The sequence below is a fragment of the Anas acuta genome, chromosome 2 (assembly GCF_963932015.1).
Source record: "Anas acuta chromosome 2, bAnaAcu1.1, whole genome shotgun sequence".
Taxonomy (NCBI): Eukaryota; Metazoa; Chordata; class Aves; order Anseriformes; family Anatidae; genus Anas; species Anas acuta.
The window spans coordinates 104,486,333-104,508,317 of NC_088980.1; the positions used below are offsets into that span (position 1 = coordinate 104,486,333).

Here is a 21,985-nt window from a genome sequence, read left to right on the forward strand (position 1 = left end):
GGAGCTGAGCCGTGGAAGAAGGAGCAGGAAGGTACCGCTGCGTCCTGAGGTGTGTGCAGGGATCTCCATGCCAGATGCTCAGCACCAGGATGTATCCTCAGCTGCGCTCCTGTGACTTTGCCAAGGAAAGACGCAGACACGGGGCTGGTTGAGCTGAAGAGGGAAGCACCAGAGTTAGCAAACACCTGAGTGCCTCAATGCAGCAGCCCATGCCGCTGACAGAGGAGCAGGCAGAGCTTCCCTGGGGCTTTAGGGACCAGCGCTGGGCATGGCGCCGGCGGCGCTGCAGCGCCCAACGGCCCCCGGCGCGGCCAAGGGGAGCCGGGCGGCGGCTCCTCCTCTCCCCCTTCCTCCTCCTCCTCCTCCTCCTCGTCCCCTCCCTCCGCTCCGGGGCGGTCTCGGCCGCCGAGCTCCGGCTGCGGCAACCCGGGGGTGCGCAGCAGGGGCGGCGGGATGGACTGGCAGGTGCTGACCCGGGAGCTGTCCCTCTACCTGGAGAGCCAGGTCCGCGTGGGGCTCTTCGGCTCCGGCGTGGGCTTGTCGCTGGTGCTGGGCTTCGGCGTCGCCTACGCCTGCTACTACCTCAGCAGCATCGCCAAGGTGAGCCGGAGGGCGGGCGGCCACCCTCCGGGGGACAGCGGCGGTGGCAGCCCCCGGGCAGGCAGCGGCGGCTCCTCAAATGGCGGCCGCCGCCGCCGCCGCGCCCGGAGGGGCTCTGCACGGAGCCCGCACCGCGTCCTTGTGGAGGGGTCGGCCCTGCCGAGCCGAGCCGAGCCGGGTGTTGGGCCCTCGGGGGGACGGGACGAGGCTTTTCCTTCCCCTGGTCGGGGAAGGGGCGAGGGGAAGGGGAAAGGGCGAGGGGAAGGGGCTCCGCCGCCCGCTGTGGCGGGTTGGGGACCCTCGGGTTGCTGCTGCCGTGTGGCGAGGGCTGTGGTGCCTCCTGGCCACCTGCTGAGGAGTGGTTTCACGAGGAGGTGATCAAAGCGTTTGGGAGCTCTCAAATCGTTTGGGACCGTGGAAAGTGGCCCCTGGAGCAAGAGTGAGAGCGCCTCGTTGAGTGCTCCATCAAGGGGAAACGCGCGTGTGGAGAGATTTCGGGCTGCTGAAGGCTCACACGGTGCCACAAGCCTCTGTAGACGGGCTGAGAAGGCAGCCTTCCTCACAAAAGGATGCTTTCTTTTCGTCAGAGGAAGAAAATGAGAGGTCAGGAGGACATGCTGCCGCCGCTGCGTGTGCGTAGCAGCTCTCACCACTTGTCCTCTCTCCTCCTGTTAACGCGTGCACGTTGGAGACCCTAGAAGAGAAGTTTAAGAAATGTGGCTGCTCAAACCCCATGTGGGGTGTGATGATTTCCACCCCAATTCCTCTGTGCAAATCTAGGCTGTGAGAAAAATACCTGTATGCTGGGCGTTATTAGAGGTGAGTACCCTATGCAGCTGGGCACCACACTGTGGGATGGGAGGAGGAGAGTGCTACCAGGCTGAACTAGGTACTGCAAGCAGGTACTGTCGAAGCTTATGTTTGTATATCTCCTTACCATGAAAAGAAAAAGCCTTATAATAAATAAATTAACAAAAGCAGTCTACTGGGAGAAGATTGAAACAGGCTCTCATTATATTTTTTTTTCTATGAACGCCCGTGCCTGACTGTAGTCTCTCTTCCTAGAAACCCCAGCTGGTGGCCAGCAACAAACGTTTCTGCCGCTTTCTGGAGGAATATTGCCCTGTTGTGACAGAAACTTACTATCCCACGATTTGGTGCTGGGAAGGCCGGGTGCAGACACTCCTGCGTCCCTTTATCACTTCTAGACCCCAAGTACAGTACAGAAAGTAAGTGCCTTTCTTCGAGACAGTGATCAATTCTGTAGCCAGTGGTTACCTTGCTCTGTGTCACAGCGACTGTCATTGCTCAAGTGTGTGCCCATGTATCTGCTTTATGCCTCTCTTTACAACTCCGTCCTAGGCTTGGAACCATTTCTGTCCTGGATTCAGCATGCAGTGGGTTTAAAAGATCCCATAGAGCCCTGTTATAGCTCAGGGAGCACTGGACTACTGGTGGCAATACAGGACTTGATGTGGTTATATGTTCACAGCTTGGTTGAAGTGGGAAGGGACCTCTGGAGGAAACTGGGCTAACCCACTTAGACCAGGTTGCCCAGGACCCTGTGCAGGCAGCTTTTGAAGATCTCCAAGGAGGAGACTCCACCACCTCTCTGGGCAACCTGTGTCAGTGCTCGGTCACCTGTACAACACAGGAGTGCTGCCTGGTGCTCAGAGGGAGCCTCCTGTGTTACAGTGTGTGCTCTTTGCCTGTTGTCCTGGCACTGGGCACCACTGAAAAAAGCCTGGCTCTGACATCTCTGCTCCTTCCCTTCAGCTATTTATACACATTGATAAGATCCCCCTGAGCTCTCTCAGCCTCTCCTCAGAGGAGAGATGCCCCTTCATCGTGGTGGTCCTTTGCTGACTTGGCTCCAGTATGTCCACGTCCCTCTTGTACTGGGGAGCCCAGAACTGGACCCAGCACTCCAGGGGTGGCCTCACCAGTGCCGAGCAGCGGGGAAGGATCACCACCTCCCTCCTGCTGGCAGTGCTCTGCCTAACATAGCCCAGCTTACCATTAGCTATTTTTGCACGGGCACACTGCTGGCTCATGTTCGACTTGGTGTCCACCAGGAGCCCCAGGTCCTGTCCTGCAGAGCAGCTTCCCAGCCAGGCAGCCCCCAGCATGTCCTGGTGCCTGGGGCTGTTCCTCCCCAGCTGCAGCACTTGGCACATCCTTTGGTTGACTGGCATGTGGTTCCTGTGAGCCAGTTCCTCCAGCCTGTTGAGGTCTCTCTGGATGGCAGCACAGTCATCTGGTGCGTCAAATATTTTGGTGATTGAATGCCATCATTTCGGAAGGGTCATGCTGTCATTCTCTCTGTCCATTCAACCAACACATTCAACCTTAACCATCGCATGGCCATGTTCAGCCCAGTTTTAAATATATCAAACTCCTGGGATTTTCAGATTAATTTTTCACCTATCCGGTCTGTCTTGTGTTCTTTGATGCCAACATTCTAAGAGGCAAAAAATTATATATATTGTTTGTCCTCAGCTGATCTCTTCTCACACAGAAGTGAGGCTCAGTCTGGCAAGTGAGGCATTTGGCACAAGAGCTAAGGAGAAGTACTTTTATACTCCGGAACCTGGACGCAGCACAAGTTGTTTCAGCTCTGTTTGCATGGTAGAATAGATTCAGCATTTAGCAGCTTCCCTTAGTTTTAGTAACTAGGAAACATTTCAGTGGTATGGCCATGTCCACTTTTTGTAGCCCTTCTTGTATACTCTCCATTTCGAGGTTTGTGAGGAAAGAAACTAGTTCCATGGGGCAGTGCTTCATTGGCACCATTTGAGATTGTGCTGGCAGCACACACTAGCATTGCATCTCCTGCCCATTGCTAAAAAAGGGTAAAGTTGACCTAATGAGTCCAACAAGGCTGATGAGCTTTAAAGTCTGGAGTAGGTGCTATGAAAATTGTGCTTTCAAATGAAAAAGCAAATGTGAAGTAAACTTCAATTTTGGTAGTTCCTGTGTCATACATTAGTTGCCAGAGAATGGGGAAGATGCTGAATGTTTTTTTCTCTCTCTGTATATATATATATATATATATATATATATATATATATATGTATATGTATATAAAAGGGCTATAAAAGGACTGTAACCTTCCTCTCATAGTTTAAGACATGCTTAGCTTCTTGGGATGGTATCACATTTATTGATTCTTAGGTTGTATTTTTTAAACACGCATGCTAGCAAAGTTTGTGGAGATGAGAGTGTGAAATTCTGGCTTCACTGAAGCTGTAAAGCTGTAGTGTCTGTCTGTGTTCCACATGTTAAAAACATAACAAAGTGCCATCCAGCATATGTGCTTATTCTTTGGGTAAAGAGAAAGCAAAACAAAAAGAACAACAACAGACACGTGATAGATGGTTAACACGTTGCCCAAAGCAGAGCCAGAAGGTTCTCAGACCACCCAAAGGAAAGCTGCGGGACACAAGCCCACATACAGTAAAAGGCAGTGCCAAAAGTCACATTAGTTACAAGCTTCCAGTACATCAGCAGCGAGTGATGAAAGGCCAGCTCTTCGTTTACTGTAAACTGGAATTGTGCCATGAACTGAGTGTGCTAACTCATGTCAGCTGGAGGTATGGCTCTTTGTGAATGGTGAATGTGCAAACACGATTAGGTGGTACTTGCAGCGTTAAAACCTAATCAATGAGACAGATTTTATACCTGGTATTTTTTACAGTTTAAGCACTCTTAATAGTACGCATTTATTTTTTAAATCTAATCATTGTTGTCTTGAAATGTGCCTTTCAGTGAGCTCATTAGAACAGCAGATGGAGGACAGATTTCGCTGGATTGGTTTGATAATAATGACAGCTTATATTATCCGGATGCCAGCACAAGACCTACTGTCCTGTTATTGCCTGGTCTGACAGGAACGAGCAAGGAATCCTACATTCTTCATATGATCCATCAGAGCGAAACACTGGGATATAGGTGCTGTCACACTTCATTGCGTGTATTTTGTGTGTGAGATCACAGCTAAGTATGCATATGTAGAAGGTGTCTTCCTAACACAAATGAGATCTAAAAAAAAAAAATAGTTTATGTAAGAAAGCAGTAATAATAATAATAATAACCACATTATGTAACCCGCAGTAAATTCCAAAGGGCTGTTCTGGTATCTGCAGACGTGCTGCAGAAATTGCGGTGAAGGCGAGCTACGTCTGCATAGGTCTTTGCTGCTGTGTCCTAAACTGTAACATCAGCACTCGAGCTACCTTTGTGCTTTCTTGAGAAGGGGTTTGTATTCAGCTCCACAAAGACTTGTATGGATGGGTTGCTGGCAGAAGGCCTCGAAGGAGGTCAGCTGCTGAGTGCCAAGATTGCTTGATTCAAGTCCCTGAGTGCAGAAAGGGGAGCCAACCTACTCCTGCTGCTGTTTCAGGAAGAGGTTTGTCACCTCTGAATTGTCACTGCTTAATTTATTTTTGTTATTAAGGCTGCTGGTCAGAATTGGGTAAAATAAGTGGATTAGTCAACGAGTAAATTCCTTTATGTAATCATATTCCTGCCACTGTGCTTTAAAATACGTTGTCGTTGTTCCAGGCTCCCTATTTGGAATATTGCATTTTGCAATTGCAGATTGGTGTCTGCTACTGACTACATAATGTTCTTCAAATATATGTGTGTGTGTCAGTGCCTGTGTATATTTCTGGCTATCTGTTCTCTGGGGGTTTGGGGAGCTGCTCTACTAAATTCTGGAAGTAAAACAGCGCTTTAACCATTCAAACTACCTTTAAAATCACTTTAAAGCTTACCTGTAAAAATACTAGAGGAAGAGAGATCCCAAATCAACAACTTCTTAGAACTAATTCTTTAAGTATTCCTGAAGGAAATACCTGCATTTGGTCACCTAACAAAGAAAAGTATAACGTTATAAAGGAGAACTTGAGTGTTGTTTTTTTTTTAAACAGCAATATTTGAAAAATACCAAAATATCTTTTCATGCCTTTAACCCAGCTAAATATAGCTTACGGCTCATAATTGGCCAGCTCTAAGCTCAGGCAGAGCATGATCCATATTCCATCTTCCGGTAACCCCAGGGGTTCTCGTCCTGCAGGCTGACCTTGACTGACAAAGCACAGAGCTCACCTAGAGTCCCACCGACTGCAGTGGTATAAAGGTCATTCTGCACATGTCAGATTTTAGCATTTTTAGGACAGAAATTATTTATCTGCTGAACTTACCCATCGAACTGGCTCATTTTTCTTTATGTGTTTTCAATTTTTGGTGTAAGTTGTCCTTTTCAGGTGGACGAGCAATCTATGTAACTCAGTTTGCTTTCTCAATTTTTAGATGCGTGGTTTTTAACAACCGTGGAATTGCTGGTGAGGATCTTTTGGTAAGGATGACTTTTAAGATAAACATCTTTTATATGTAAGCAGGATGTATATATGTAATCATCAGTGTCTATCTGTAAGGCTGGATTTAACTGAGAGGAGCTCATAGCATATGTTGAAGATGCAGAGAAGAGAATCTAGTTATCTGGTAGATCAGTAACATGCCAAGGTACATCTTTTATTTTAAAACTCAGAGACCAGCTGGTCAACACAATTGTTTTGTGAACATTTTGTTCTAGGAAATCACTTAAATTACCAGCATCTGTGACAGTAAAGTGAGCAATCCTTATACTTTTCTTCCTCAAAACACCATGGTATTTAAAACGTATACGTCCAAGAAATTCTGTTCACTCAATGTGATTTTCTCCTGTTGTTTTAACTTATAAAGCAAAATATAAACAGTGGCAATTACTTTCCCAATTGCCAATAGATATTTAAGCTATGATTTGGTTAAAAAGCCATGCCATTAAATTGACCCGTATTATGTGGTATTGAATTAATGAATCCGATTTACACGGGTAGTCATACCCTGAAAATTAATTTTGTATTTTTCTCAGCAATTACAATACTAGCTTAGCTCCAGCAGATTTTTTTTTTTAAATTATTTCTGGGACATACAAATCACGTTTGCTTAGAGATAACTGGCAATTCCACAGATGATGAAATCTTGAAGCCAAACGTTTTCTGCATCTCGGCACAAAGCATGATGAAATACTGCTGAATAAGCCTCATTTGCTCCTATATGTTTTTTTGACAGGTCTGAAGCTGGTATGAATGTGCATAATACTAAGTATTGTTTTGCATTTTTTAATCCCCTTGCTTCAGCCTTAAAAGCTCAGAATTTTTTTCCCATAACCAGATAAAACGTTTCAATGCAAATATTGCTATGTTAGAGTAGTTTTCTGCATACTTTCGGAGATGGATCTACAAAGCAGTTTTGTGGCACACAAAGTCCTTATTGACGAATTTCTGAATCGCTAACAGAAAAGATCTCTTGTGTGGATGCATTGTGTGTATTTTAGTGTAATCGGATTTACATATTTAAGCATTATAAGATCTTACTGCGAAGCAAACCAGCTGAAATTATAGCATTTTCTGTAAGGGGGTTTCTACGTTTTAATATAAAATCCCTAGTTAATGAGTTTGAAGCATAGCTGGGCAACACAGTAGAAATAGTCATGCAAGTAATTCTTCTACTAGTCTCTTTAAAGATAAATGTAAATTTACAGTCTACAATAACTATTTAAAGAATCAGTTAAACGAATGAGAAGAACATTTTTATTGAAAGTTACTATGAATTTTTATTATGGAATGTTCAAATATTAGATGTCCACAGCCAATGTGAGCTAAGATGATGTTTTAAAATACCTTTGTACGCTGAGTAGATAGATATACATTGAAGTATCAGGAATTAACTGAAATTAAAATGCAACTTCCCTCTGTAGTTTTATAAACTTTTAATCAAATATACTTTAACTTGGAATACATTAGACCCTAGGTACTAAAAATAATTTATTTTTCCTTGTAAACTTGACAACTTAATTAAAATGAAACACATTCACACCGTTTGTAATTAATAGGATGTAATAAAGGGAACAGTGATTCATGTGGATGAGAATTGGAAATGCAACATAAATGGAAAACATCTTCAGATTTAATTATCCAGATTTAGCTTTTCTCTCCTTTTTTTAATCTGTGACTTCAACATTTTATTATTCATGTTAAATGTACTTTAGGTAATTATCTTCTTTTAATTAAACTTGTTAAAATTGTCCACAAATATCCAGCCTGTTTAGCTGAGAGCAAATTTAAAAAAAAAAAAAAAAAAGCACCTTAAAATACAGCGTTGCTTCAGGCAACAAATATGTTCAATCAACTCATAATTAAATATTTTTATATTTTAGTTTTAATGCTTGTACTGAATTTTGGCAGGCTAGCCTCTACCTTGAGTTAAGTCAGGGTTGTTAACATGTTTAGTAAGAACTGTGTAGTTGCTGTAGATGAAATCTAGAGAACTTACTTTACTGTGTTTTACATCTAAAAGTATTTATCTCCCTTACACTGCTGCAGAAGAGTCTGCAGATTGTAGCCTGTAGCAGTTGTCTGTGCAGGTGAGGCTCAAAAGCTATGCTTATCCTTCAAGTGAGTGTGTGTGGGGGATGTCCAAATCCCAGGGACAGCCATGGAAGTCATGCCACCTTGCAACTCAAGGCTTGAAGAGATGCTGCTGCTGGTAGACAGAGAAGGGATAATGCATACATTTCATTGCTTTTGTTAGTAAATCAGGTAAACAGCACTGGTAAATTTATCCATCTATTTATTTGCTTGTATCATGTACAGAATCTAAATACTGGATGTTTTTCAAATGCCAGCTTACAGAACTTGAAGTCTAATATTTTCTTTTGCATTTGAATATGGGTGAAGATGGTCAAATTGTCATTATAACTTTCTTTTCTCTAAATTACAGCCTTTACGATGTGTTTTTATTTCTGTAGGGTATTTCAAAAATACCAGTGCCTATCTAGTTCAATCTAGTTTAGCTAGTGACTCTGTGTTCAGTTTTCATCTAATGATTTGGTGGTTGCAGATAGTGAATATATTTATCACCTGTTTTGTTTTGTAATGATAGCAAGTATAATTCCTTCCTCCCCCTCTTCCTGAGATGTTTGCCATTTAGTGCACTTTCACGATAAATTTATCTTATTATATAAAAGAACCGCTGTACGTTTTTCTTTGTCCTTAAAGGATGATTAAAAAAAGCTTATGACGGTGTTTTTCCCTATGACTCCTTACAGACACCAAGGACTTACTGTGCAGCTAACACAGAGGATTTAGAGGCAGTTATTCATCACATCCACAGCTTGCACCCCTCAGCTCCGTTCATGGCAGCCGGTGTTTCTATGGGAGGGTAAGGTATTATGTAAGGGGAGTCTCAGCTTAACTATGATCATAAATAGGACTGTTGTAGCATGACTGTAAATGATTACTCCACAGTACTTATGGTACTTACCGAACTGCGACTAATTTCAGTCTGCCTGTAATTGTCAATATTTGGAAGGCTCTTAGAAGCTTAACGCCTTCGAAGCTTTTAGCTTTGTGTCCAGTAAGGTGGAAAGTGGCCAGCATTCAGAAGCTGGCTGGGAGAGCAGACAGGAAACACAGACAGATTGATAGACAAACAGGTGGGCAATAAAATCTTTGGAAGCTACGGAACCCGTCTTTGGAACAGAGGGCTAAAAAATAGGAACTAGAATTAACGTACCGTGTTTCTTAGCAATCCCTGGATATTAGAAGATTTATCTTCATTCTCTTTGGGTTCTGCAGGGTGGGGGTAGGTTATACTGGAAGAGAGGTGATTATCTGCTCTGTCTGGCTGAGAAGCCAGAAGTAGTACTGTTGTTGAAACCAGTATGGGTTGATTATAACGTGGTATTAAGACTTGCTGTGTCCTGGCTTCTCTCCAGAAAGCATAGCTAGAACAGACAGTGATAGAACAGTTGCTAGAAAAATCACTGCTAGAAACTAGGAGAAATATTCAGACAGACTCTTTAACAGAAACTCGAGAACTTCCATTAAAAGTACTGCAGACAGGAGTCACTTTTTTGAGACTGCCCTTCTTTCTGATAAATTGTGTGTTGACATTAATCTTCTAATGACTTGCAGGAGCTTTGGGATAAATACAGATTTGTTCAAACAATATAGTGATTAATAATCAAATGAGTAACCTGGAAGCCCTGTAAGTCAGTTAAGCCACTCTTTTTCCCTTGGGATTTTGCTAGTGTCTTCAGTATGAATACGTACAGCCCTCTTCAGTATGTCAATGTCAATCTTTCTGGGAAGTCTAAGATTGGGCACACTACTCCAGATAGTCTCGGAAGTGCCAGGTACAGGGAAAAAATTACTTCACTAGACCTGCTGGTTTTGCTTGTGCTAACATAGCACAGAGTGTTGTTAGTTATCTTCACTGCTGCAAGGGTGCACAAATCGCTGATTTGTGTTCAGCTTGCCCTGGTCTTTCCCAGCAGTGCCGTTCTTTCTCCAGTCATGAACCTGTCTTCGCGTTTGGTTTTGTTGAACTCTGTTGTGTGTCCGCCAGCCCATTTCTGCAGCCTGTTGAGGTCCCTCAGAATGACAGCTCTGTCGCCCAGTGCACCAGCCACTCCCCACAATTCGACCTGCAAGCTTGCCAAGGGTGCAATCCATCTCATTTTCCAGTTGTTAATAAAGATGTTGCACATTCTTGGCCCCGGTATTAACCCCTGAGTAACACCACTAGGAACTGGTCCACAGCCCTCTCAGCCTGGTGGTCTAAGCCAATTTCCCACCCACATTGCAGGTCACCTATTGTCACCCTGTCATTTCCAGTTTGGCTACGTGGAAGGTTGTCAAAAACTTCGTGAGGTCAAAATAAACAGCTTCCACTCCTTTTGCCTAATCAAGGAAAGCAGTCAGCTTGTCATAGAAGGCAGTCAGGTTGCTCAGGCATGTGTTGTCCTCAGTAAGTCCACTCTGGCTGTTACCAGTCACCTTCTTAACCTCCACATTCTTGGAAATAGCTTCCAGAGGGTAGTCCCATAGTGCTGATAATTAGGCTGACCAGACAGTATTTTCTCCTGTTTTTGTAGATGTGTGTGACATTTGTGTTTTTCCAGGCTCCAGGATTATCCCGTAATTGCTGCAGCATTTCAAAACAGTAGGCTTACAAAAACCTTGGCTGTTTCCTTCTGGAGCTTTGGTGCACCACATCTGGTCCCGTATATGTCCAGTTTGCATAACTGGGCCCTAAGTCAATCTTCCTCTGCTGTGAGTAATACTTCACCCTTCCACACTCTGCCACTAGCCGCAGGGACCTGGAAGGCTGGAGGGCAGACTTCAGCAGTAGAGACAGGGAAAAACAGTAGCCTTGGCCTTTTACAAATATTTTTGTCATGAGGTTCCCTGCTCTGTTCAGTAGTGGTAGACCAGGAGGGAATACAGGATGCTCAGCCTAACCTCGGTTCTTTGGGAAATCCTCTGGAAGCCATTTCCAGTCATAGGAAGGATGAGAAGGTGACCAGACTTAACAAAAACAAAGCATACTCGAATGATCTGTTTGCCTTTTGTGATGATAATGACTGGCTTCAGTGCTGAGGGGTAAGGAGTGGTTGTTGCTTGCTCCAAGCCTTTTGGTACCATTTTATTTATAGAAGCCCTTCTTGCTGTCCTGCATATCACGTGCTAATTCCAATTCCAGATGAGCTTAGTTTTTCCAAACTGCATCCCCTGAATGCTTGGGCAATGACTGTTTCTCTCAGGCAGCTCCACCCCTCTTCCACCTTCATGATACTTCCTTTTTGAACTTCTTCTGGAGTCCACATGGGGACTGTTTCCATGCTTCAAAATTAATTGGAGCACTTACATGTTTAAAATTAGGCAGGAGCACAGATGCATATGCCTTACTAGAGGCATATTGTGCGAATCATCCACTTGTCCTAATCTTACAACAATTTTCATAATTTATTCTTTTTCAAATTATTGTGAGGAGCCAGTTAAGTTATATAGGACATGTTTGCCCAAATGAGAAGTAAAATAAGCAATCCATTCACAAATGTTGCTACTACTGCAACATTTTTATTGATTTATGACTCAATGTTATCCTTAGAGAGTACAGACCAGTGGTTCATAGGTTCTTCCTCTCCTGTAGGTGAAAGGGAACGCACGCTACCTAACCCCTATTTGTGCAACAGGTGACTTTCCTCATTGGGTTTGGCTGCCTGAGTAGTTTCCAGATGCACATTCCCAAGCAGTGTTTGATGTTCTTTTCCAGCTGGTTCCTACCTGCTGGCGAGTTAGTAGGAGCTCATCTCCCTTTTGCACTGCTATCCTATAATTTGGTAGGTAGTGCATGGGGATAAATTCTCTGTGCTGGAAGGTGGTTACGTGATGTTTTTGCTACAGGTTGCTGTCTCCTGCAGTATGACAGATGAAGCTAAGGTATAGAGTGTTAGTGTTCCAGGGAGCTGTATTAAGTCATGGAGCTTATAATGTTTTGAGTTAAAGACTCGGTGTTAAAATGCTGGTTGGAAACCTTGAGGCCTCAGGCAGTAAAGTAAGACAGCTTTTCTGTTGCTATTTTTCTTTTACTACCTTCTTGGTCATTTAATTTTTCAACATCTGAAGGGTCAGGTACTGGTGAACTCTCCCTTTTTTCAACTCAATTATACATCTTCAATACAGACTGTAAGTTGCAATTGGTCAGAAAGGCAAGTTTTATACCATTTATTTAGCTCATAGTTTTGTTAGTTTTATTAATTGTCTTTCATTTCATTCTTTGTACTCTCATATGCATGAGGTATGGGAAAGGTATTCAACCTTCAACTAAAAAGATAGCTTCTTAAAATGGGCAGGCATGCCGGGGTGGCTTGCATTTATCAGGCAGACTGATGAGATTTACCAGATCAGGAAGACTGAGTTGTAAAATTGCAAAACTTACTGACAATTAAGTATACCCGTTCCATGAGTAAAGTACGTTTACTTGACCTTCTCCCCTTCGGTGATACAATAAGACTAGTACATCTCTCTTTATTTTTAAATGCACTCCTACCTACATCCTACACAGTGCACTCAGCTCCTCTCTGAACGTAGAGAGAAAGCAAACTTAATGAGTCATATATTGATGACATTCACTACCCTGTAGAAGTATTAGGCACAACTGTAAGGCTGATACAAGAAACTATGTGGAAAAACAGGCAAAAAGGTGGCTGATTGTTATATTTGCTTTAGATTGAAGCAAACAACTTGATAGTATATATGTTTCTGTTTTTCATTTCTGTTTGTAGCATGCTTCTTTTAAATTACCTGGGCAAAACTGGCAGAGACACTCCTTTAATGGCAGCTGCAATTTTCTCTGCGGGTTGGAATGTTTTTGAGTCTGTAGAGTCTCTGGAGAAGCCACTAAACTGGCTTCTTTTCAACTATTACTTGACTACTTGTCTACAATCCTCCATCAGCAGGTGAGTTGCCTTCTGAACTATTTGGCAAGGTGGAAGGATGTTAGCATGAGATCTACAGCAGGTACAATAATATTGGCAAAATTAATGCCGTAATGACATTTCACATAGTTGTGTGCATTCTGTGGGCTTTGAAATCAAAAGAATTTTGCAAAAAAGATCGTTATGAATGTGACTAAACTTCTCTGCTCCTCGAGGGTGTCAGCACAAGAGCAATGCACTTCTAGATTTATGGATGAAGTGAACTGCTTTAATTTTTTAGACATCTGTACATACTGAGTTTGAGTTTTATACATGTATATATTTATATACTAATTCTTTTAAGTCAGCTTTGACTGCAAAAGCATGGAAAGGGCTAGTTCATGCTTTGCTTTATAAAATTAGGGTGTATTTTATATTCCAAATACTTAATTTTCTTATCTTTGGCATCTTTGTCATGTGGATTTTGACTATGTTGCTGGATGTGCCTGCGTATGAATGAACAATTCTTCTGCTCTTGGATTCCAGACAGATTTTGAATATGACAGAAAATTAAAAACAAGCATGTTCTTGTTAGGAAGTTATTTCTTCAAATGTATCTGTAAAGCAGGGGACTTCTGTTTCTACTGCAGAAAACAAGTCCTCCAATTTTTCTTTCTTTCTCTTTAGGCATCGACAAATGCTGGAAAAATTATTTGACATGGATCTCGTGATGAAGGTATGTGGAAATGTTGCTTCTGATTTAGCTTGATGCTGTTTTCCAAATGCTGACATATTCCCTATTTGAATTCTATATTCCAGGCTAGAACTGTTAGAGAATTTGATAAACAGTTCACTTCAGTCATGTTTGGCTACCGTACAATTGATGATTACTATGAAGACGCTAGCCCATGTCGCAAGCTGAAGTCAGTAGGAATTCCAGTGTTATGTCTGAACTCTGTGGATGATGTTTTCTCACCGGGTCATGGTAAGTTTCTGATTTTTAAAATATATTTCCCTGTTTGTGCAGTCTTTTAGGACCAACTATACAGGTTTGAAAATGAACTATGTGTGGAGATTTGTATAAATATTACTTGCATGTAGGATCACAACCTCCAGTAGTGGGTCAGTCTTGCAATTTATGTAGTGTAAGACATGCAAAATAGCTGATTATAGAGATGCCTGATTAGAACAGAATGCAGGAGCACACGGGGTGGCCGTCATTAGTCCTTAGTAGGTAGGCTCTTTATAGTCAAAAGAAATATGCACGTGTAGGATGTGAGTTATTTCACTATAAGAAAGATGCCAGGTGTATTGCTCCCAAAAGTGCCCATTCCTATTCACCAAGTATGGAAGCAGCCTATAAAGAAGAACTCAGATACATATGTCTGGATTGTAGACATTCAGATTTGAACATAAGTGAAACCAAGTATTTTCCATTACCATTCTTCAAGCCAGTCCCTACAAAGAGTATCCAGGACTTGCTTATGTTTCAGATGACTTGAAGTTCTCAGCTGTTGTTGCTTATGATCCCAATGACATAAACTCCGGTGCCTGAAAATGAAAAAGTAAGAAAACATGTAGGTTAGCATGTGGACCAGAATCTAGGGTAAAGGAAGAGATACAGGCAAGGTGAGCTTCTCAAAGGAGACACAGTGAAATTAATAAAAAGCTAAGTGGATGAAGCAACAATACCAGCTAGTAACTGATAGGCTGAAAACCCTGTTTTCCTTCCTCTTTCTATTTTCAGCCAGCCACATGAGTATTATGAACATTTTGCTTTTGATCTGTAATCCTGTTGCTAACTGTCTTAAAAAAGATCTGATTGTTCCTGCAGTCTGTGTATTGGTTTCAGTGTCTGAGAAGAACAGAGAGAACAAAAAAGTTAATGTAGAGGAAAATTGCTATAATGAGCAGGTGATGAGCACAGTCGTCAGTAGTGAAGACCTCCCATGTTTAAAGTTGAAGTTCATTCACTTGATTTATTTCAGGAAAGTTTTTTTCTGCCACCACAAGTGAGATTCTTGTAGAATGAGACACAGAATTGAAGTGAGTAAACAGATCAGAACAGCAAACAGAAGAATGAAGGAATTGGAAGGGGTTGTGTATGTACTAGTTATGCATGCCCATACGTAGAGCACGTACAGAAGAGACACACATACTTCACATTACTGTTAGGAGTTTGAAGAGCTGTTGGAGACAAATATGACACAAAGAGAAAAGGGCCATTCCAGTGGAGTGCAGTAGGAAAAGACAGTCGGATTTCTTCTCCTCTTGAATAAAAAACATTCGTGCTATGCATGAACAATATAAAGAGGTGACAGCCTCCATTAGGAGGAAAGAAGAATCTAACCTGCCTTTCTCCATTAAAATGCGTGGGTGGATAGGCATCAATGTATTCCTTCTCCACAGAGTTATGCTGTTGGCTGTACACCAGTGCCGTGGTGGTGACTAGTTTGCCTCAGGAAGGGCTACCAGAGGGAAGGTTGATTTACAGCTAATAGCATGACTTTGTCACGCGTGTGTGTGTATCCTTCGCTCCTTTTTAGTTGGTGAAAAGTTGTGCTGGCAGGGGACAAAGGGCACCCTGATTAACAGCCTAGGAATTACGGCTCATGCCACCAGTTACTGGAGGCCGCTCATCTTCACACTTCTGCTGTCTCTTGCGCTAGCAAACATAAAGGTCTGGTGTCAGTCTGGGAGGTGACTTCATTCTGGCAACTGCTCTTCTGACCCGAAAGCATGTGGCCACAGGTTAGCCTGTGGCAACCAGCGGCAGTTTCCACTGACAAGACTACAAGGGATTCAAAGCCACAGACTTTCTTCTCAGCCAGCCCCAGTCTTCTGTTGACTTTGGGAACTGGTTGTTTCATGCCTCATCAAGCTTCATCTCTCCTAATAATACCTATCACCTTTTAGGCTACCTTCCATTGCTCTCGTGGATAGCTGTAGATGGTTTCAGGCATCTGGGAAACAGGCCTAGAGAACCCATTAGGGAGAGAGCCGTGCCAGAATTCCTTCATGATTAAATGGCCTTTATACAGCCAGCCACACCTGCCTTCCTGTAACGGAGTTTGGGGGATGCAAACCCAAGTCTCCTCTGTCCTTACACAATTGGGACTTCAAGAGAGACTTCCTATAAAAAGCGCAGATGCTGGTTTTGTTGCCTCTTACTACCCAATCACTTCTCGTCTAGCTTGTGATACATTTTTTATTTTCCAGGAATCATTATTGAACATATCGTGAAAATACACCCTTTGATCCTAGTCCAGGATTAGGAAGAAACAATTAATTTGCATCCCTTCCTTAATGTTGATGTTTAATGTTCATAGAGCTTGGCAGCTGATGCATCTGAAATTTAATTTCGGGATGCAGTTCCTGTACTGTATATGACTAAGTAATGAAAGCAAATGCTTTCTTCACCGTGTGACACTTCGCTCACCATCACTAATTGGAACAAGCTATTGTTTGAGGAAGTGTGTAATATAACCAAGTCAAGCCCTTTTATTTTGTAAGGGACAAATTAAGAAGACGGAATGATAGCATTCGTTGCCAGTGTCGTATTTAACTTTTCATCTGAAGTGGCGTTTTCCTCCTCAGAGACTTTGAGCAGCTTATTAGGCATCCAACTTAAATCCAACTTAAATTTCACCACGCTAACACATAGCTCATTGCTGCTGGTGTGTGCTGTGCTGTGCCCGAGCTGAAAGCCTGCCCTTGAAGTTAGGTACTATGCCAGCTCCCTCCTGATCCCCCGTGCCAAGTAAGTGCATGTCTGAACGGCCATTGTCCTGAACTTTTTGTTGTATTGAACTTCTCTGTCCCTCTGAATCCAAACTTAGAGTGTGTTATTTTGTGTCCAATTATGTAAGCAGCCCAACTGATTGTGTTGTTTTATTGCACATAAAACACACCGATGTTGAACAAGGTAATTCTGCACACCCATTTTTACGCTGTGGTTCTAATAACACATAACAAGTCTGTGCACTGCTGGATCAAACAGCAGCACAGATTTTGATCCGTAGAACCAGATGTACGAGGTTAAATTTGGGCAAAAATGACCAGTAGTGCCTTTTGGCATGCCACTCTGTAACCCAGAGCACGTCACATCCAGTGCTCCATTCGCCTGCCCTTTACATTGCAGAATTTGCTCTCTCGCATTGTGGGTCTGTTTGTGGATGGCTAAGAGACCCTGGAAGCAGTCTTGAGAAAAGCACCACACCGCTGCCAAGCATCATTTGCATTTTGGCACTGGAGAGCACCACAGAATTGTTCAGTTCTTCTCCTGAGAAGCTGCAGAGCAAGGAACTCTGCTGGGGAGGAATCACACAAACGGTGACCCAGCTGTGTCAAGGCTGGCTGTGCCAGGGGCAGGCTTTCCTGTGCACCGTGGGGGAGGTAAGAGCAGGGATGCAAGAACAGCTCAGGTTGGGCAGCTGCTAAAAATCCTCACTGCGGATGGAAATCCAAGGCTACATATCCAGCACCGTGTGGCAGCTTTTGATGAGCGATAATCTGTGGCAGAAGTCTGTTGTGAATGACTGCGCGATGGAATAGGGCCAGCTTTCAGGATGGGGAAGGTGACATTCGTCAAGAGCTCTGTGTGGCTCACGCCTTACCCAGCAGCGTACAGATAGGTACAAATACCCTCGCAGTAGGCAGAAGCTCACATCAATCACTGCCAACATCTTCATACACCACAAGGTGTTCATCCAGAGAACCCAGGGGAGCCAGACAGGAGACTCCTGGGTGCGTAACTGAGGCAAGACTCCAGGCGAGTGCTTGCAGAGTCTGGGGCCTGAAGCTCTGGCATGCTTTGGATTGCAAGAGCTGACACATTGTTTGCTGCACCTCTGGTTTCCAACCTGTGCTATTACCTTGTCCAAGCTGTCAGGCCCTGTGCTTTTATCTCCTCGACTTCTCCTTCTAGCCTTGCCTCTGCAGTGCTTTAGAAGGCCCAGGTACTGCAGATGCTATTTCCAGTTTTCCAGCTGAACAAAGGAAAATCTGAGGACTTTTTGTAGAGACAGTGAGAAACACAGTTCCTTCCACCTAGTAAAGAATCAAAATCACTTATTAAATGATCAAATCAATGTAGGGGTTTAGCATCCATGCTGAATCCATCCTGCAGGCCCTGTACCCCTGCCCCATCTATTTCAAGGTGCAGTCATTGCATTCGGGGTCCTGTGCGCCTTGCCCTGCCTGGCTGTCCTTTTACCCTAGCTGACAAAAATGAAGGCACCCAAACAAAAGGAAGGACCATGGGCATAAAGAAGCTAAAGATATGCAGGGATAACGACTGCTCACGGACCTTTGAGGTAGCAATGTAGAAAAGTTAAAGAAAAACCCCTAGGAAGGAGGGGAGATCTCGCAGGAAAGTTCAGTCAGAAGGAGATGTGGACATCTGAACTGCCCCCCCAAAAGTAGCCCTGATTAAGTGTCTCTCTTCAGAAATACTTTTTAATAAATAAGGCAGCAGTAGAAGTCCTGTGAATGACTCACTGCTTTCTGTTGTAGTGCCAAAGCATTTTTAATTTAGCAGTGTATGACCTAAAATCAGATTTATTTTCTTGTGGAATCACAACCTTTTTTTGACAATTCGGTGCAACCTCTAGTACTCCTCTCTGGACAAAATGTGTGTTCTTTTGCTGTTTCTTTTCTATCAGGCTGAAAAATCAAAAAATCTGTATGGATTTTGTGGTGTTTATTTTTTTTTCCTCTATTCCATGAGGTACATTATTTCAAAACTAGAACTTCCAAAGGCATTCTTCACTGAAACGCTTGAGATTTCTGCTTGTTCGGGAGTATATCCAGTGCACTTACAATTTCTGAGGAAATCACTTAAAGTAGCTAGTTTTTACATCAAGAGCACAAACACCAGAGTTCCATAAAGCTCCACCATTGTGTCAACTAGTTCACAGGAAGAGCATCATCCCACCACCCTGAAATACTTTGCAAATCCACGTGCTTTCAGTGCTCATTTGAGTCTGCCTGCTGCCATTTGTATATTGGTATTAGCGTGGTGACCCAGGCCAGGGAGCTGAAAACTAACCCAGTAGAAGAAAACCCCTTGGTGTATCTGCTCTAATCATCTGAATTCAACATTGAGGCATTTTCTGGTAGTCACAGTACGGTAGAGAACGACAAACCTCCTGGATAGTGTGGGACAGGTTTCTGTGTCCTTGTGCAGTTGTTTGCCTTCCTCTTACTTTGTTTCCTGGGTGTATTGAGACGATGAGCTCCTCAGGGGGAGAACTGTCTCCCACTTTGTTTTCACAGCGTGCTCTAAACATGCAGTGTAAATGTATGGCAGTACAGATAGAATGATGATGACAACCCAAAACCTTCTTTAATTTTAGCTCGCGATGACATTAACAGTTTTGTGTTTGCAGTCCCCTAAGAAAAGAATGGGATTCACAGTTAAGTTCCCAAATTCCTCATTTTTTCCAAAGTCGAATATTGCAACAAAGGTTAAAAACTACAGGCTTGATTGCCCTTTTGTTTGTATGACATGCACCGAATCATAAATATGCATCAACATGAGTGCTATTACGATGAACCCATGGTTTCTGAAAGTTTTACAGCAGCCGGGAAAATCCTACAAAAAAGGTGAGTTAACGATGAAGAAAGAAATGTCTTTTAACACAGCTATGGTTCTAAGTCCTCCTGCGGTACATTTAAACACGCATTTAACGTAAATGTGTATTTTTATTCATATATAGCGTGACAAACATTTGAGAAAAATTGTTCGGTGGCTGGCATTTCATAGAAGAACGAGTACTTAAAGTTCTCCCCCCCACCCTTTTAGCTATACCAGTAGAAACTGCCAAACAAAACGCAAACGTGGCTTTGGTTCTGACTTCTTGCGGAGGCCACATTGGTTTTCTGGAAGGAATATGGCCAAGGAAGTGCACTTACATGGACAGAGTCTTCAAGCAGTTCGTGCAAGCTGTGTTTGAGCATGGAAACAAAATCTTTAGCATGTAGCTTTGGACCACTACTGTAGCACAGTGGCACATTCTGACAAGGGCAGTTAAGCTTAATGCACAAATTTTAACTACTGTAAGCCAGCAAATGGATGAAGTCCATTAGTACATGCAAAAATATTTTTTGCCTAAGATTTTGTAGCGAGAAACTAAATATTATGTTGTCACTTTTGTATTTATTTTTAATATGCCTTACTAAGAATGACCTTAAATGAAACAGCATTCTGCATACATCAAATTGCACTTAACCAAAACCATCGAGTAAATAGATTGTAATTCCTCAGGATTTTAATTTAAACTACTATATATTTAGGAGACTTAATGTAGGTGGCTTTTAATATTAGAATGGCAACGCTCAAAATAGCGTTTATTATCCTGTCACACATAGTTAAAGCTGATCTATTCCTTAGGTGAAAATCTTAAAATATGAAAACAAAAGGAAGGAACACGAAGAAGCACTGGTTCTTCAAATAAGTCTAAATTGCAGCATACTATTCCGTAGCATTAGACTGATCTGCTTGTGCTGTTTTACCCTGAGAGTATCCAGATTTAGGGCTAGCTACTGTTTTTTAAACGATGTCAATGCCATATTCATTTTACATGATTTTTTAAACAGTTTATTTATAGTGTTTACATATAACCAAAAGATTCCTTTAAACCAGTACTGTAATAACTTATGTAATTGAAAGACATTTTGCATTTCAATGTTTGTGTATAGCCGGGTGTTATCACATATGTAATACATACTTCATATAACTGGTAATTTCAGTTATTCTGTCTGTTATGTTTATATTACCCTGCGAGAACATTTCAGTTTTAAAGAATAAACATTAGAGCATTAGGAAACTATTCATAAAGTTTGTTTTAAATTAAAAAAAAAAAAAATCTGAACCCATTGTCTCTGCTGTTGTTTCAGATAATTTCTCAAATGGGTGTAACAAAGTGTTTAAGGAGAGGTGGGAGCTGGGGGGTGGTCTCTCTGGTTTGCTGTTTGATCCTTTGTCAGCACCTTGGCAAGAGGTTGTGAGATCAGCGTTCTCCTCAGCCCTGCAGCAGAGCGAGAGCCAAAGCGGGTCCCTGAGGAAAAAGAACAGTTAGATGCATTTTGAAACTGCTGGGAAGTCCTAATCTAGGGCACGTTGAAATTAAATCTTGTAACCAGCTTCTGTGGAGGTCCCCTCCCATTCTACTGCCTGATTCGGGCCTAGCCACACGAGATCAGGCAGTAAAAGTGCAAAGGTGTCTTTGTTTTTATGTTTTGAGTAGGGTCGGAACCACAATAAAACGTGGATAAAAAAGCAAGTCAGGTCTTCTGTCACAAGCAGTATGTGAACAGTCCTCTTGCGAGGCATGTTTCCTAGTAACAGCAAAGGCAAAGGAGGAACAAAAATACTTTTTGTCTTTAGAAGAAGAAGAAATCAGGACGTGCTATAGGAAAGCTAGTTTTGTAAGGTGGAAGGTTAAATTAAAAATCAGAAAGTGCTTTTAGGTTTTGAGTTTTTAGGGCAAGGCATTGGTCCTTGTGCAAATAATAAAATCTAACCTTCCCTGATAAGGAGAACGAGGAAAGTGACTTGTAAAAGTGAAACAAAATATTGTGCATGTGTCTGCAACAGATGAAATCAACATGTTAGTAGGGTGCCTTATTCATCCTTACATTCATTTCCATTACAGAAGTTATGTTCCTGCAAAAACAGTGAGCAATAAACTATGTATTGAGTATTATATTTGTAACAGTATTCAGGTGCAGTATGTTCAAAACTCAGCATCAACTATTAATAACAAATGAAACCGCTTATATTAAAAACACACCTTACTGTTTAAATAAAAGTAACGTGGCAGAATTTGTGTCTCTTTGCACTGTCTTATTTCAGTTAGGTCCAATCCCATGTAGAGAGCCCCATGGGACGTTTCTCTTTAAATGTGTTTATAAATGCCTATAAAGATGTTTGTTTAAAGGTGTGTGTCCCCCACCCTCAGTGTGCAGTGCTTTTGCTTACAACCTGTTAGGGAAAATTCATCGTTCAAAGTGACAAAAATCAGATTTACTATGGGCATCTTCAAGCTTTTGTAGGTCAGATTTTCTGGAACACAA

The 21,985-nt window shown here is 42.4% G+C and overlaps 1 protein-coding gene across 2 annotated transcripts; it reads left to right on the forward strand.

Annotated features, from left to right (window-relative positions):
• The first annotated feature begins 359 nt into the window (after window positions 1-359).
• On the forward strand, window positions 360-20,404 carry ABHD3 (abhydrolase domain containing 3, phospholipase). 2 transcript variants are annotated; one of them, XM_068671478.1, is made up of 9 exons: window positions 362-600; window positions 1,666-1,829; window positions 4,369-4,551; window positions 5,914-5,959; window positions 8,753-8,865; window positions 12,776-12,949; window positions 13,595-13,643; window positions 13,727-13,892; window positions 19,713-20,404. In XM_068671478.1, exons 1-9 carry the CDS (start codon window positions 454-456, stop codon window positions 19,889-19,891), a joined length of 1,221 nt encoding a protein of 406 aa, XP_068527579.1. In that variant the 5' UTR covers window positions 362-453; the 3' UTR covers window positions 19,892-20,404. The 2 variants fall into 2 exon arrangements, with proteins under 2 accessions (XP_068527580.1, XP_068527579.1); XM_068671479.1 differs by lacking the exon at window positions 12,776-12,949 and having other exon boundaries at window positions 360-600.
• The last annotated feature ends 1,581 nt before the right edge of the window (window positions 20,405-21,985 follow it).